General features: G+C 42.3%; 1 protein-coding gene across 3 annotated transcripts in view; it reads right to left on the bottom strand.

Moving 5' to 3' along the window:
• LOC105915992 (prune homolog 2 with BCH domain) overlaps positions 1-18,321 on the bottom strand; it is a 59,081-nt gene that overhangs the window by 10,664 nt on the left and 30,096 nt on the right. For all 3 annotated transcript variants that reach the window (XM_021309402.2, XM_012850285.3, XM_036143771.1), the window contains 5 exons: positions 15,110-15,259; positions 14,450-14,781; positions 9,157-12,699; positions 5,570-6,040; positions 1,989-2,077 (listed from right to left, as the gene is read on the bottom strand). In XM_021309402.2, coding sequence (XP_021165077.2) covers positions 1,989-2,077; positions 5,570-6,040; positions 9,157-12,699; positions 14,450-14,781; positions 15,110-15,259 — 4,585 coding nt within the window. The remainder of the gene's footprint in view (positions 1-1,988; positions 2,078-5,569; positions 6,041-9,156; positions 12,700-14,449; positions 14,782-15,109; positions 15,260-18,321) is intronic.

The raw sequence follows: 18,321 nt of genomic DNA on the forward strand, positions 1-18,321 counted from the left end.
TTTTTAGACATTAGTGGCAAAAAAATTGTTCACTGGAGAGTTTGCATGTTTCAATGACTACAAATTGAAAAGACAGAGCATGTCTCTTGTAGTTTTTTTACATCACATCCGTAGTTATCTCAATGGTTCTAACCTGATGACGCTGACCCTGTTAGTCTCGCCTTTGAAATCAGGTTCTACCAGTTCCTTGCCAGACTGATAAGCAGTATATACAGCGTGAGTCAGTCTGGCTGGCCAGGCTAGAAAGAAATAGGACCAGAGTGGATTTTGGAGATCCGTCAGTGGTGGTTTTCTTGCTGGTCTTCCGCTTCTTTTCATGGATCAAGTCGATTGTTTCTATCACAGTGATCTTGTTTGTGTGTGTCTGCGGAGGATGCTGTCTTGTTGGCACTTCACACGGCTCTGACTCATCTGCAGCAACCCAACACCTTTGTTAGGATGCTATTTGTGGACTTCAGCTCAGCCGTCAACATCTTGCTTCTGGATATGCTGGCCCTGAAGCTCTACTCTGGATCAGTGACTTCCCCACCAACAGACCCCAGACGGTGAGGATTGGAAAACGCATCTGCCCCACTGATCCTCAACACTGAAACACCCCAGGGTTGTGTCCTCATCCTTCTGGAGAAGGCATTCGACCGTGTCCCCCAAGGGATCCTGTGGGGGGTACTCCGGGAGTATGGAGTACCGCTGTACTGATCCGTTGTGGTTAGGAGAAAGCTGAGCCAAAAGGCAAAGCTCTCGATTTACCGGTCGATCTACGTTCCTACCCTCATCTATGGTCACGAGCTTTGGGTCGTGACCGAAAGAACGAGATTCTGGATACAAGCGGCTGAAATGAGTTTTCTCCGTAGTGTGTCTGGGCTCTCCCTTAGAGATAGGGTGAGGAGCTCAGTCATCCGGGGAGGACTCAGAGTAGAGCCGCTGCTCCTCCACGTTGAGAGGAGCCAGTTGAGGTGGCTCAGGCATCTGGTCAGGATGCCTCCTGGACGCCTCCCTGGTGAGGTGTTCCGGGCACGTCCCACCGGGAGGAGACCCAGAGGGAGACCCAGGACACGCTGGAGGGACTATGTCTCCCGGCTGGCCTGGAAACGCCTTTGGATTCCTCCTGAGGAGCTGGCCCAAGTGGCCGGGGAGAGGGACGTCTGGGCCTCCCTACTGAAGCTGCTACCCCCGCGACCCGACCCCGGATAAGCGGATGAAAATGGACTGACTGACGGAGATGAGTTGTTCCTATTTTAAGTATTAAATCTTATTCCATTGGCAGATAATCTTATTTACCTACTCAAATCAAGGACAAATACACTCATTTCAAGAAAATTTAACTTATTTTTAGTTCCCTTTTTGCAGTGAATGCATTGTTTGTCCCACTTCCATCAGATAAACAATTCAGAAACATTAAATCAAAAACTAACAGACATTAAAATAGCTTTTTTCCCCTAAGGTGTGAGGGCTATCGCCCCCTGGAGGGAACCAACAAACCACCAGTTCAGTTCATTGACTGTGACATATTTACAAACATACTTCTGGCTCCACATGTTCTTAATACAAGAATTATTTACATTGTCTCTCACACGCTAATGTTTATTTGCACTCCTTTAGTTTCTCAGGGAATGTTTGCTTGGACATCCATGCAAATCGCACCGTTGTGCAACTTGAAGATTTAAATTAATTGCACAATATTTTACTTCATCCTATAAACTGACTGCTACTAGTCATTTTGTTTCAAGCATCAATTAAGTTGAACATTTCAACTTGAACATTCAAATTTTTGCTAATGACTATTTGCACACTTTTAAACTTCTCAGTGAGCGTCCGTCTGATACACTCATGCAAGTGCACCGACTGCTTTTATTATGGCAACACTAGCAATAAATATTTGTGATTCTTTTCAGGAGTTTTTTTGTACCAAAATGCTTATTAATGGTGTAAAATAACAACTAAAGCACAGAAATCAATACAATGCTAATGTTGTTATTCTCTTTATTTACCTTCTCTGTTTTCCCGCTCCTCAGCTGCTTCTTCAGTGGAGTCCATCTTCATCATCATCGCCGCTTCAACCTCTCCCTGCTGGGAGTTTCTGCTCAGAGGCACAGAAATACAATAGTGAATCATAATATAAACTATCATTGCTATGACCAGCGCCATCAGAGGCACAACTACACACAGTATAGGGCCAAACAAGGCAAAGACAATCATCTATCTCCAAAGCAAAAGAATAGAACTGTTCCCATGACACCAAATAAAATGGAGTTTAAAGTCTATTCACTTGACTCGAGATGTGAAGGATTAAAAACGCAACAAAGAAGATGGATAGAAACGGACCCGCTGCTTCATTCCCAGGCTGCACGTGTGGGCCGAGGAAACAATACTGTGCAGTGTTATCACCTCCCTCCAACTATGGCTGCTCTAATAGATTCTGATTAGCATACGGACCGCTAACAATGGAGAAAAGCACTGCACACAGAGCCGGACAAACTACAGACATGAAGACGCATGCACAAGAACTCTTTCCTTTCGGATTCCAACCTTTTTGTCATCAAGGCTTCCTCCGAACCAGACTCTCCACGATAGGTCACATGACTAGGCCTATTGTGCACTCATGCAAATAGGCACACACACTCAAGCAGTAATAAACAGGGGAGGGTCATCCATCTCAAAAGAGGGGGCGGGTCGTCATGATTCCAAAGTGGGACAAAATGAGCACAATACTAGAACTGCTATTGGGAACAGCACAAACATGTATTTCAAAAAGAGTAAAAAACAAACCAACTGGACTTGTTTTCCGTAGTTTGAAGACGTGTTGCTTCCTATCTAGGAAGCTTTCTCAATTCAAAAAGTCTGGAGTAATGTGGAGCATCAAGCTTTATTACTCCAGACTTTTTGAATTGAGAAAGCTTCCTAGATAGGAAGCAAAACGTCTTCAAACTACGGAAAACAAGTCCAGTTGGTTTGTTTTTTACTCTTTTTGGAATGACCATGACCTGGATGACTGAGAATATTTACCAACACACAAACATGTATACATTCACCCACTAAATGAATGCTGATTTAAAAACTTTCTTTATTTTAGTGCTTCTTAAGCAGATACATGGGCTGCACGGTGAAACAGTGGATAGCACTGTTACCTTGCAGCAAGAAGGTCTTGGGTTCAACCCTTGGTCTTTCTGCATGGAGTTTGCAGAGAGACTCCCTGTGCATGTGTGGGTTCTCTCTGGGTACTCCAGCTTCCTCCCACAGTCCAAAAACATGACTGTTAAGTTAATTGGCTTCTCTAAATTGTCCTTGGGTGTGAGTGTGTGTGTGTGTGTGTGAATGGTTGTTTGTCCTGTCTGTCTCTGTGTTGCCCTGCGACAGACTGGTGACCTGTCCAGAAAATGGATGGATGGAAGCAGATACATGTTTTTTCAGGAAAGGGATAGTATAATAAGGCAAGGTTTAAATTCCCAGTATGGACAAGGAAAATGGCTATAGCAAAGAAAATATGTTCAACTGTACATTCAAGATATTGACTGTACTGACAGATATATTTGCTCACACCCCACTATTATTGAATTTAGGTGTTTTGATCACTTCCGCGGACACAGGTGAATAAATGCAGACTGCTCCTACAAACATTTGTGAGCTCACTATGTGTGGTAGAGTGATATGATGCTATCATGAAATAAGTATTCAAGAATCAGCTGGAATATTGGTATAAGAAAAGAGAAGTGACTGGATGTGACGGTTACTCCGCCATGAAGTGGTTGGCTGAGGCGGTCAGTGGGTGATCAACTTTCTGCAGAGTCGGTAGCTACAGGCTTCATCTGATCTTTAGGTAAACTGAAGGTTATTGTGTTAAGAGTTTCTTGGAATGGGGTTCTATTGCCAAGCAGCTACATCCAGACCTTACATCACCTAATGCAATAAGAGTCAGATGCAGTGCAGTAAAGCACACTGTCTGGAGTCTAGTGGAGAAATGTTTCCTGTAATGAATCATGCCTCTTTTGCGGGATTCCAATGGACAAGTCTGGGATTGACAGTTGTCAGAAGAACTACACTTGGTTGACTGTGTTGTGTCAAGTGAAACATTCACGAAGAAGTGATTATGGTGTTTGGCTACTTTTTAGGTGCACGCTTCAGGCTTCTCAGTCTCAATTAAGGAAACTCTAAATGCTTCTGCATACCAAGACATTTTGGATTTTGAGGGACGGCACCTTCTTGTCTCAATATGACTACACCAAAGCACACAAAGCAATGTCCAAACTGACATTGATCGGCAAGTCTGGCGAGGAAGAAGTTGAAGAAGTTATTTAACAATAATATGGTAATCACGTTTTCCTAATATAATGCAGCCCCAACGTCGAAAAAAAATATGTGTTCAGAATAATGTTAATTGCACTTGCAATAAAGCTATTAACAAAGGGTTGAGTACTTATGCTGGACATATGTTTAGAGTACCGTGAAAAAATTTCTTTTTTCAGTAATTCTATTCAAAAAGAAAAGTGAAACTTCTATAAAATATATTCATTCATTACACATAGATTGCTATATTTCAAGTGTTTATTTCTTTGATGATTATATAACTGACAACTAATGAGAACCCCAAATTAAATATCTCAGAAAATTTGAATATTGTGAAAAGGTCCAATATTGAAGACTCCCGGTGCCACACTCTAATCAGCTAATCAACTCAAAACACCTGCAAAGGCCTTTAAATGGTATCTAGGCCTAGTTCAGTAAGATACACAATCATGGGGAAGACTACTGACTTGACAACTGTCCAAAAGATGACCATTGACACCTTGCATAAGGAGGACAAGACACAAAAGGTCATTGCTAAAGAGGCTGGCTGTTCACAGAGCTCCATGTCCAAGCACATTATTAGGGAAGCAAAGGGAAGGAAAAGATTTGGTAAAAAAAAAAAATAGTGTACAAGAAATAGGGATGACCGCATCGTGGAGAGGATTGTGAAACAAATAAAAAAATGTGGGGGAGGTTTATAAAGAGTGGAATGCAGTTGGAGTCAGTCCTTCAAGAACCACCAGGCACAGACGTATACTTGGTTTGAGCTGCAGTGTGAGTCCTGAATATGCTCATACTTTACAGTTAGCTAAAATTTCTAGAAATCCTTTTTTTTTTGTATTGGTTTTAAGTAACAGTCACATTTTCTGAGATACTAAATTAGTTTTTTTTTATTAGTTGTCAGTTATAATCATCAAAATGAAAAGAACATTAATACTGGAAATATATCACTCTAGTGTAATTAATGAATATAATATACAAGTTTTCCTTTGTTGAATGGAATTACTGAAAGAAATCCTACTTTTTCATGATATTCTAATGACCAGCACCTGAACTGGCTTAAAGTAATGTTGGACTGTAGACTCTGTTCACTGTAGGCCCCTGGTTCAGACTTATTTAGCCCCCCCTTTTCTGTCTTATTTTCTCAATGTGATTTTAAAATGTACATACAATATTTCTACTTTTTTTATTTAAGTTTTTATTATTTTCAATTTTGACATAATCATATTTGGTAAGTTAGAAGAGATGGAATCAGGATCTGCAAATTGTACGTTCTGGTGCAGCTCACCTGGACAGGAGAAAGTGAACGTATCCGTCTGGTGCATATCGAGCACGATCTTCTGTCCCAGGGTATCCCCCAGCTTCATGCTGAGAGTACTGCAGTTCAGCGGTGCTCATAGGCTCATCCATGCTTGGGTTGTCAGTGATATATTGACACTTAAAAGGTGCATCTTTCAGGCCTTGATGGGCGCTGGCTCCGGTTTCTAACTGGTTCTGATTTTGCTTGCATCTGAAATATTCAGCTTGTGGATCGGTCGTGAACTCGGCGTATACATCTGGGGCACCCTGCTGATTCTCAGGCTTGGTGTTCACGCATGACGGGTAAGCCCGCTGGTTTTCAGTTCTTTGGTCGATGTGGTGGTAGTTGTACCCATAGTTATTTTGACCCTGAGTTGTGTTCAGACTTCCCGCCCACTCAGATGCGGCATCTTCATCGGTCGGCTGAGATGACAGCAGAGACGTTTCATCTTGGTGCCTTCTATTGCAAGGAGAAGAGATCTGGGATCAGTACAAATACCCAGAGGGCAAAGTGACACGCATTCAGCAGTATGTCACTTTATTTTTAGGCCATGCTTCAATCTATAAATCAAATCATTACCTAAAGTTTTTTAAATACCGAGGTAATCCAATTTGAACACCGCACAGCACTTATTTACCTCAGAAAGGATTTCTAAAAACAAAACGACCCCCATTTGATTGTGATTCGCTGCTATGCATAACAGGGAAGCTAAAGGGAAATTGTCAAGCACTCAGGTATCAGTGTTGTGTGTTTAATGTTTTGCCAAAGCAACATAACCACTGGAAAATCTAATAGAACCATGTGCTTAGAACAGCGCGCTTGTGTTCTGAGAAAGGCTGCGAGAACCCGGTTTAAACCCCACAGACTGCCACCATGGGTCCCTGAGCAAGACCCTTAGCCCCAGATTGTTCCCCGGGGGCTGGCCACTGCTCCCTAAGGGCTGGGTTTAATGCAGAAGGCAAATCTTGTTGAACTGTACAATTGCAATGACAAATAAAGAGTTGTTCTTTTAGAGTCACAGTGGAGCTGTTTATTTAGTTATTTGCAACTGGCTCCTCAATTTCTTCTTCACAAAAGCAAAAATAGATGCATAAAAGATTTGCAATTACTTCAATAATCTGTAGATGGCAGTAATGAACTAGAAAAAAAAACAAAAAAAAACAAAGCAATTGCCCACAGAAATGCCGCTGAGAGAGAGAGAGAGAGATTTAAACTTCTTTTATTTCTCTGCCCTGGGTCTCCTTGGATCTACTCTACTCAGTTCTTCTGCCTGTGACCTCGCGATCAATCCTGGCATTAAATCTTTAGGAATGGCTCAGTTCCTGTAGTTCTGTTGGAGGGAGAGGAACAGGACCTTCTTTTTGGTCTGTTAGGATAACCACGCTACAGAAATATCTTTTCGAAGCTGACGAATGTCTGAGCATGGCTGTCTGTTGTTACACTTTTGATCAGATGAAGCGTAACTTGTGGCCTCAGCTGGTGCGAGTTAAAGATGGATTACTCCTGCGATCAGAGGATTACTATCCAAGACGAATGTGATGGAATAACCTAAATTTAAAGCGACCACTGCAGATGGCCCAGCAGGTGTGCTCTTTTTTTTTTTTTTTTTTTTTTTTTTTTTACTTGTAAAGTTCACAGAGGAGTAAACTCCTTCCTTCACCTGTGCTTGGTCTATGACCGACCACAAAAACAAACATTGGTTCATGAAGAGGATTGATAGAGCTGCTAAGGTTTCAGAAATAATAATTAAGTTGTTTTAAGATTGGGATTAGCGAATAACATCCCGGTCTTTCAATCCCTAATCGCCTTCTCACTCAACAGAATATTATCACTCAGAAATAGTCAAATACACAGCTAATCTACTCTTAGTGATTAAAAAAAGCATCAAAAAAAAAAAAAAAAAAAAAAGAATGAAAACTGAATTACATTTGATTTTTTTTTTACTCTGTTTTTGTCTGTAACAATAGAGTTCACACAGTAGATGGACATATCTGCAAACATATTCGCAACACACAGGGTGTATTTGCTCCGCAAGAAACCGCCTGTTTACATGGAAAAGCAACAGAAACAAAATGTATGCGATATATCATATGTTGTAAGAATAGGGTGGATAATTCCTAGCTGCATGAAACTAGTATTAGTTTTTGATTTGCATGATATATATAAAAAAAGAATACAATAAGTGATATAATAGCTAAGGGCTTAAAATATAATTGGAAGAGAACAAATATTTTCCTCATTGTGCGCTCTTTCATCACAAAGCTCACAACGCTCCCTGTGCTTATATCTTTAAAAGTATCATCTAAACTGAGTGCGAGCATCTACAGCTCCTGGTTGGCCGAACATGTACGTCGATGCACGGCACTTTGAAGCATAAAACTCTAGTGTTTATTGAGGTCAGAATACTTCTTTCTGATCTTATATTGCACACATTATTTAAGGTCATACAGATAAGCTTTAGGCACACTGGAGCCCCATTTTACCAAGCAGTCTTCTGGTTAATTGGAGGAAAATCAAAACGGATTGTTTTAGGTGGATGCATTTTCCCTTTTACATTACAGAATAAGGTCAAAATCTAATTTCAACAATAATTTGGATGTGTCAAGAACAAGTTTACGGGTGGAGAAAAAAAATTTAATTTCTGTTTTGTGATTGAAGTCAAAATATTAAGAATAGATTTGTAATAATAGCTTGAAGAAAAGGCGGGATGCGGAAACTGCTGCTAATTTAAACAAGGCATAATTATTAAAGGTTTTGTGCACCTCTTTTTTCCCTTTATTCTGAAAATTTTACCCTTAACTTGAAAATAAGTTTAAGTGACTCTAACACTCTGCCACACTACGTAGATCCAAACTAAACAAACACCATAAAAAGTCAAATACTTCTGACTTTCAGCCAACATAAAGGATTACTGAAATTCTTTGCTAATGCAAAGTTCAATCCACAGGGACAATGGATTCTCTGTTGTACCTGAGATATCATTATGCAAACACTCTTTTACAAAGCTGCATACACACACACACACACACACACACACACACACACACACACACACACACACACACACACACACACACACACACACACACACACACACATGTATGCCAACACCTTGTTAGAAACCAAGGGGAGCCATTTCCACAAGCAATGGAGGAGCTCCAGCTGTAATGAGGCAGGTAATGCATATTTAATGAAGCGTAAACTGATTTGTAAAAAAAAAAAAAAAAAAAAAAAAAAAAACATACACACACAGATGCTGCCTAACACACATCAGATGCAATCAGATACATACGTACAGCTCTTTATATGTTCACACCAATACAGAAAACAAAAGTCTTGTCCCATCACACCACTGGTATAACCCTCATTTTTCACTTCAATCCAATATCCGGGGGGAGAGCTGTCCAGCTCAATTAACACAGCCTTCTCAGCGATGCTAATATTTTCTGTCAGACTCAAGTGAGAAAACTGGACAAAGCCTGGCTGAAAACTTTAATGATAAGAGGGAAACATGTGTGGGACATCTTCCCTGATTTTCCAGCATAACACCCATGTATAACTGTGGTGCAGCTTACCTTAACACAGGAGAACGGCTCTCTCCAGAAGCTTCATGAGCTGCAGTCTGTTGCTCATCAGCCCTTACAAGCTGTGAGTCATAGTAGGCCTCGCTATAAAGTAGAAACCCATCGCCCTTTGGTTCAAAGGTTTCTAAATCTGTGCGTTGAACCATGGGAGCTTCAACAAGGTCCTCAGTAAAACTCAAGAGATCAGGAGGTTCAAACTCTTGTCTCTCTTTTGGTTCACCTTGCTCTTCTGAGCTACATTTTGGGAGGCCGGCGCACTCTGTATCATGGTCTTCATGCTCCTCTTCCATTAAATCCCCAGAAAATGGTAAGCCAAGTCCTTTATCAGTGGAAAAACACAATTGATTCATTGGGGAGCTGATCAGAGAGCTGCTTTGAGAAACTGAGCTGTTGGTGAGTACAGGGGACTGGGCCTCAGATGTTGCTTGAGGTATGTCCTGACTGACTAACTGGCCTCCCCAGAGTTTAAAGTCAGCTAAAGAAGCAGCGCTTGGTGGAGGTGCTGATGGTGACTGTCCACCTTCATCAGAGTCCTCCATCGAGATCTGTGAATGGACATAAACTTCCTCTCTGGTCTTCAGGAAGTGATCTGACGGATATCTCAGGGAAGGAGACACACTTCTAGGAACAGCGGCAGCCTCGTTTTCAGAGTTCCCTTCTTCTGTTGGTCCCGCGTTTGATTGGTGGAAAGGTTCAGGCTTGTTTTTCGACTGGTCAGAGGTGGTCATTCCTGGCAGTAGGTGATACTCAGGGTTATTATCAAGGCTGGATTGGTAAGGGCTGGTCACCTCAGATAACGCAGATTTGCTTTCAGCTCCTCTGGTCTGTAGTTGGGGGCTTTGCTGAGCAATCTCCAGATCTTCGTCATGTGTAGTTTTTGCGTGAGATCTCAGCGCAGTGGCAGCATAGGACAGCATGCTGATTGTCTCCATGGCTTTACGTTTTACTTTAGCTTGCTTGTCGCCCTCTGTAATCCCATCAGGAGACTCTCGGTTAGATTCCTTTTCTGCTATAGGCATGACAATGTACTCCATTTCTAAGGTTGAGCATGAATCTCCATCAGAACTACACTCATGGTTATTCTGATGACCCGAGTGAAGACTGTTAGGGCTACTAGGTGTCTCTTTTTCTCCTATTGGGAAACAGCTCAAAAATATGCCGTCTGCCATTTTGTTTTCTATATTTGGATTGTCTTCTTTTTGGTCCAGCTCTTGGTTTTCAGCTGGAGACCCTTCCTGTACATTGCTGGCAATTTTGATGGCCAAATCTAATGATGAGGCTGAACCAGAGCCATCATGTCTCCTTGGTGGATGGCAGTCTCCGTCCAGGTAGCTTAGGGATAGTGAATGGTTAGCCTGAAGTTGGGTTTGCGCGTCTTCTCTGGGACCTTCTGAAACATGCAGAGTGACAGTAGAGTCATCTACCAATACAAATGGAGAATGATCACATGATTGCTCCATCCAATCGGCATCCTCCAAGTCGTCAATGCTTGTGTTTTTGCTCTTACTCTCAATTGGACCTTCGGCGCTGCCTGTCAGGTCAGCCAACTCTTTGTCAAAAACAAATACGTGGTTTCCTGTCAGGTCTCTGTCGGGCTCTGCCTCTGTGTCTCCCGGAGGTTCAGCTCTGTGATACTGATTCTGAACATGTCTGGGTACGGCTATGAAAGGACTAGATTGCTCCTCTAGCTGTATCAAGTCCACCTCAGGGCTGGCACAGGTATCAGAGAAGGATGCAGGACTCCATGCCCCAGCTCCGACGTTGTCGTATTCGGAGGTGGATGTGACCATGCCTTGGACAGGTAATTCCCACAAGTCGGTGCTTTCATGAGGTGAAGGCTCAACATCTGAATGTGTAGAAACGGAGTTCCCAATCCCAGTCTCTGAACACTCACTCTGAACACCCTGCATGTCGTTGTTGGCCGTTTCCTCCCCCTGTGATCCACTGTCAGCTGTTTCTATGATTATTTTCACCATGTGCTCAGCACCCCTCCAGTCACCTTCTTCGGGTGACTGAAGGTCACCTTTTTCTTCTGTTTCAGGGGGAAAATTAACTGCGAGGGAGCCAACGAACCCCAGATCTTTTTCATGCTCGGGTCCTTCGGGAGTCGTTGTTGAGGAGGAGCTTTCTTCCTGAATGGTGGTGTTCCACATCGCCATACCACCATCAGAGTATCCCAGGGGACTTTCCACCGATGTGTCTTTCCCCATAACAGCGTTCAGCCCACAGAAGGAACCAGAGTTTTCAGACAGATTATCAGGGGTAGTCAGAGGAGACAGACTGTCGTCCCTGATCGTCATATTCCACATATCTAGGGACTCAGGGTAGGAGGTGGTGGTTCCGCTGTCGGATTTCAGAAATCCCTGTTGAGCGGAGTATGTCCAAAAGTCTAAGAGCTCCATATGTTGGCCTTGTCTTTTACCTTCATCCTCTTCTTTCGATGTTTCTGGTGTCAAAGTGTTTAGGGTCATTTTCTTTCTCAGTACAGAGGGTGCTACTTGTTTTTCTGCTGTAACGCCAGCTTTGGATTTCAGAGACACGCCGTCTTCTGGTGGTGTTAGCTGAAGATCAGCTAAAGTCACAGCGCCCCACTGATCCTTCAACACATAGGCCGCGTTCCAGTTTTCATATGCTTCAGTCTGCTCAGTAATCAAACTAAGCTGAGGTTCAAGAGCTTTTGCCCTCTGATGGGCTGCATCTGGCTTTGATATCTGGCCTCCAATATCTCTTTCTGTCATATCGCCCGCTGAGTCTTTAACTTCACTCACAACGTTCTGGGGACTGCCTGAGCTTCGGACCTTATTCAGCACACTATTGTCGCTGGAGAAAACTGGCCCTTGTGTCTCACTGCTAATGTCATCCCAAGTCTCTGATAGGGAAGACGACACGCTGTCTTTGTGCTGGAGGCCATTGATCCTCTCAACTACATCTTCCGGAAAAAACCTGACCCCACAACTGCTGGGCGGGCGGCTACCCACTAGGCTGTTCACGGGTGTTGGAGGCACCATTGTGTCCATCATCTCGTTCCCGTAGATCTGACCATGCTGGTCAATTGAAGAGTTTCTACTTTCAAGCCCTCCTATAGAGTTTGGAGCAGAGAAATCAAGCAGGCTCATCTCATCAAGCTCGGAAAAGCTGGAGCTTCCAGCTCTTCTCTCACCTTCATCAACCCCCTCTAGAGAGTCCACTGGTCCTCCTTCTGCTGGCAGTGGCTGTTCCCTGTTGTGAAGCGGGTCAAAACTAAATAAATTTAAATTATCTGTCTTGTTTTTGCCAGAGCGGTGCTTCCTCCTCTCAGGTGGGACAGGAGGGGAGAGAGACGAAAACCCTAGAGGAGAGGGGTTCCTCAGGAAGAGCACTCCTGGCCCTCCAGCCGGACCTTCACCGCCGGGACTGTCATCACTGAGGAACACAGAACTTTCCTTGGAGGAGCGGCTGCTGCGAATGGTGGTCATACCGCTGTCAGGGCTCAACAGCTCCCCACCGGCGCCGCCTCCGACGGCTCCCGTCTCCTCTTCGCCCTCTGCAATCACCCTGTTTGAAAAGATAGCGTTAAACTGTGACAGTGTTCAGTTAACACATTTTATCTGTTTCATCCGGAGTCCATAAATTGCAGTGAATCTCAGAAGTGTACAAATTCCTGTTAAATTTCAATGTTTCTGTAAATGTGAAAATTGGATGTAAAACACACTGAGGCCATGATGAATCATCTCAAAGCTACAATCTTTAATGAGACATGTGTTCTGTAATATAGCAGGGCAAAAAGCAATATATATTAGGCCAAAAAATATCATGAAGTATCATAAACTAAACTAAAGTAATATTTTGTTGAAGTAATTCATCGCTCATAAATCCGTAAACCCTAGAGCATGATGCTGCCTCCACCATGTCTCATTGTGGTTGTGGTGTTCCTTTGGCGATACCCAGTGTTGTTCTGGTGCCAAACATCTTTTTATTAGATGTATTTAGTTCAAGTTAGTTTTATGAGACTATAACACACTGTCCCACGAGGTTTGGTGGAGCTTTGGCCTCATCTTTATGCTTTCTTTGTTTTAAAGACCTCTGTCTTGAAATCCTTGGTCCAGAAATTTGAGGACAACAGAAGATTGATTTCTTTCATAGGTAAATCCAAAGCTGTGTTTTCTTCCTGTTAAAGGGGAGTTTTTGTCTCCACTGTCGCTTCATGCATGCTCAGTACGAGGGATTGCTGCAAAGCCATGGACAATGCAGACGACTGACCCTGTGGCTCTACGCTGTTTCAGGAGGAGTGAATGCTGCTTGTCAAGACTTGATGCAATCTGCTTGGTTAGGAAACTTTTTGACCAATTGGTCTGTATGACGTGATTGAATTTGACTTTCTAAAGTCCCTTGAGATGAATCATGAATTGGTGCTATATAAATAAAATTGAATTGAATTGTTTACCCAAAATTCCTGCAGCTCCTTCTTGCCATTGGCCTCTTGGCTGCCTCTCCGACCAATTTTTGTCTTTTCCTTTCTTGAGTTTTGGTTATTGATTAATGTCTCCACTGTACCATAGTATAAATTCAGTCATATGCAATAAATTAGAATATGGATTTCTAAGAGACTTGTTTGTCAGATTAAAAGTATCTTTTGAAGAAAAAAAACCCCACTAACATTTCTAAATGAAAATGTAGCTTTTTCTTACTGGTTTAATGCTATAATCAAATCTTAAATGTTTTTATCAGCTGGAGGTGGAAAACAAATCATATTGTAATTGGAAAATTCGAAAGTTACTTTTAGGTTTGATATTCTGTAGAAATTCAAATAGTGTCCTCTGATCCCCTGCTTTCCGGCAATCTCAGATTTATGACAGAGGTTGTTTTTTGTGTGTGTACCTGTTAAACCCTGGGACCTTACACACTGTGGATACTTTTTATTCCTTTTTTAAGATTTCTATAAATAATTGCGAATGAGCACATCAGAAATATCTCACTAGGACATTAGGCTTAACTGTATCATTTGTAATTGATTATGAGTAAGTGCAAAGGCATGAGGAATCCTGGAACTGAAGCAAAAAGCTCTTTTTAGTCTAAGGGTGTGCAATCCTAGGCAACCCAGTGATTATTCCTCCTATGTTTTATTTTTTTCCCCATTATTCTCTAGATAAAAATGTGTTTTTAAGTTCAGCTGCACAGGTTACATGCTGCATTAAAGTTGGAATAAGTATTGAAATGATTTATAATAGCCCTGTTTTTCATAGACCACAAACCTTGCATTTTAACAGGGGTGTTGTACACTTTTGAGATTGAGCGCGTTTTAAACCTTGCTTCAGCTGCCACGTCCCCACTGCCTCCATCTGCCCTCTCCGTGTCAGATCCATCCATGTCGTTGATGCCGGATGATCCCTGGGAGAACTCCACGCTGCCAGCTACTCCCTCTGTTGAGGAGGTCCTGCTGCTAGGGTTGCAGCCTAATACAGAGTCACGCCGGTTCACAAATTCCTTCAGGACGGCCTGGATGTCTTCCAGTATCAGAGGAAGAGTACCAGAAGGGCCGGATGTGTTTATTGGAATGTGGTAGACCTGGAGACTTTCCCTTTCTTCTGGTTCACCAGAAAAATACCAGCTGGACGACTCTTCCAGCTCAGCACAGATCTGTAATCAGAACCTCTAAATGTCAACAATCTGCTTTTTTTGTGTTTGACTTGTGTTTTATTGTATTGCATTAATAGCAGAGGTCACGGCCTAAAATGAACAGTGTAACATATTTAATAGCAAACTTTGATATTACAGCTCAGTCAACAAGCCTTAAGTTTTTGCTCATATTCTCTGTAGTTATATATATATATATATATATATATATATATATATATATATATATATATATATATATATATATATATATATATATACTTCAAAACATTTCTAATATACTTGAAGAGATCCTAAAACAAAAGTGTTTTGCACAGAGTTGGGGATTTACCTGGTTTAGGATGTCTGTGTTGCTTGAGTAGACAGCCACCTGCTGGCGGGGATGTTGAACTGCATCACTGATGGACAAGACCGCCACAAGACCATCATAGTCATTCTGGTGACAGAAGCATTTCAGGTCATCCACGTAATCGTGCCAGTCCTGTAAATTAGAGGAGGACAAAATGACACATTTACTTTCTACTCATTAAAATCTTACACGTCATTTTTTTTTCATTTCCAAACATTTTGCTTACATCTGCTCCTAAGTTTGCTAGACTTTGCAACTTTTATTGCACATACGATTTAATTTTATTTAGTAAAAGTAGTTTCAAGTGTGTCTTCATCTGTAGTAATGAGAGACGGAGCTGTCAAAGTGCACAGAGGGGTAGAAAGACACTTTGTGATTTATTGTCTGGAAATTAACTGTTTGCTCTTAAACAGCCACCATGCACAGATTATGGTAATTCGGTGACATCCTCTTTGATTGATGGATAGAAAGTTGCATTAATTAATTGTTTTGTTTGTCAAGGGAACTCGTTTTTTTTTCTTCTCGCTCCCTCTGAAATGATTAACAACAGTGTTACTGCAATCATAATTTGCCACGCAGGGATATGCATAAAGTGTACAAAGTGATACTTTTGAAAACATATTTGCTTGATTTATCTACATTTGCTGTACAACTGTTTGCTTAGGGAAGTTTTGGAAATTGTTGTCGTGTTTATTTAATTTGAACTTTTACATAAAGGGAGATATTTATAGTTGGGTAATGCTGGTTTTTAGACGTTTGCGTGTTGTTATCTGACGCATCCGAACAGTCCGGGGATCTTAGAACATGTGTTTGTGTCATGTTCCTTCAGAATGTGTGTGGTCCTGCTCATTAGGTGACAGTGAGTGTGTTTGTATGAGCCACTGAAGGTGATTGATGAGCGCTTCGGGCGCTGTGTCTGCCCAGGCTGTGTCAATATTAACCTGCAAGGATGAGGGGGCTGCAGTCCTCCTCCCTCTGCTCCAGCCTCCATCCCTCCCTTCTCTCACCACAATATGGCTACTGTCAGATTTAGGAACATCAATCGCACACACACACACACACAGGCACACACACACACGCGCACACAACTGTCACTTCACTGACAACGCCATTCCTCAAGGCTGATATCCTGATGAGTGCAATGAAGCCTCCCGAGATTCAATAAAACACACATATTCACTCACATGGGTATACAAACGCACAAGTAAAGGACACACACGACTCCCGGCACTCGCAGCCGCACAGATTAATCCACCTGCAGTTATCTACTGTAACCCGAGTTTATGAGCAAACATGCGCGCATAAAACCTCCGTTACAGCCATAAAGGCGCCACCGTTTACAGCCGTTCTGTTCAGAAATGTTCAGATGATGCCTGCCTCGCACGGCTATACGGCACCGACTGCGTGCGTCTGCACACAGAACTACACACAGGAGCAGGGGAACGGAGTCAGGAAAACGAGCAGAGTGCGAAGCTTTGCGATAACACGCAGGGCGACAGTCTGTCTGCCATTTGGTTCTTAACTGAGTAAATTACTACTCATATTGCTACCCCTCCTCCTTCTCCCTCTGCCACCCCCAGACACACAGATTGCCTTTTCTTATAAATTATCAACATGTTAGATTTAAAATCCACTTGCTAACCGTCTCTAGGAATATTAAGATGCATGCACAAAAAACCAGCGTCTCTTTTATGCCAAGTTTTGCTGAGATAACACAGTTTTTTTTTCTTCTTCTGCTGAACCCCAAAGTTTGCTCTCAATGCATGAGCTGGCAGGTGTTTTTGTGAGCCAGCTGCCCGTGCTGTACATCATGCTGCCAATAGTATTTGTTTACACCTTCAAATCATTAAGTTCTGGCATTCCAATCACTTCAATAGCCACAGATGTCTAAAATCCAGCCCCCATGCATGCAGACTGCTTCCACAAACATTTATGAATGAGCCAAAATCAGTAGTGGTACCTGTATAGAATAATACTAACTCCAGCCATGAACATTCCTCACTGGTAAATATTTCACAATCAGATCTTAAAAGGTATCAGTTTGGGATGAAAGCAACAAAGTAGTTGGCTACGTAAAATCACAAAGAGGTGAGCTAAAGCCCATAGTGCACAGAGGTCACCAACATGCAGTGTGTAGAGAGGTCCACAGAGTGGCTTTTCATGAGTGATCATGGAGTGGTGCCCTAGTGGTTAGAGCAGTGTGCTTGTGCTCTGTGAAGGCTGCAAGCGCACAGTTTGATTGCCCTGAGCAAGACCCTTAGCCACAGATCGCTCTCTGGGCAAAGATGCCCACTGCTCCATAAGGGGATGGGTTAAATGCACGACACAAATGTTATTGAAATGTACAACTGCAATGACAAATAAAGATTTCTCTCCTTGTACTTTACCGAGTGCAATGCAAAGCGTCGGATGCAGTGATGTAAAGCACGCTGCTACCGGGCTGGAAGAGAGGAGATCTGTTCTCTGGTGTGATAAATCATGCCTCTCTATGCTGGCAACCAGATAGATGAGTCTGGGTTTGGCAGTTCCCAGGGGAAACAGTACTTTGCTGAAAACATTGTGTCAATTGTAAAGTTTGGTGCGGAGAGGATTTTGGCATGAGTCTTTTTTTTTTTAAAAGGAAGTCTTAATGCTACAGCATATCAAGACATTTTGGATAATATCATGTTTCTGGCTCTGTGGGAGCAGTTTAGGTTTGGCTCCTTCCTGTCCCAACATGACTCCGTACCAGTGCACAAAGCAAGGTCGAGGAGGGGATGGATAAGTGAGTTTGTTGATTGAGAGGAGACTATGAGCCGGGGCTTCTCATCCAACATCAGAGTCTGACCTCACCAATATACTTCAGGAAGAATGGTGCTAAAGTCCCGTACACCTACTCCAAACACACGTGGAAAGCCTTTTCAAAAGAGTAGAAGCTATTATAGCTGCAAAGGATGGGCCAGCATCATCAGCATCAATCTATGGATTAAGAATGGGATGTCACTCAAGATGAAACGTGAAGGCAGACTAGTGAATATGGGTAAAAAATAGTCTATTTAAAAACAGTAATATCAAGCAGTTTAATTGTTCACACTACAGCAAATCAAGAACTTTAATGAGTTACTCCGTATTTTTTCCCCAAAATTTTCTTCAAAAAAAAAAATCACTGCAAAATTAAAAAAAGTAGTAGTCAAAACCAGACACTAAAAACTGAC

Source organism: Fundulus heteroclitus, chromosome 12, assembly GCF_011125445.2.
Source record: "Fundulus heteroclitus isolate FHET01 chromosome 12, MU-UCD_Fhet_4.1, whole genome shotgun sequence".
In the NCBI taxonomy this organism is placed as follows: domain Eukaryota; kingdom Metazoa; phylum Chordata; class Actinopteri; order Cyprinodontiformes; family Fundulidae; genus Fundulus; species Fundulus heteroclitus.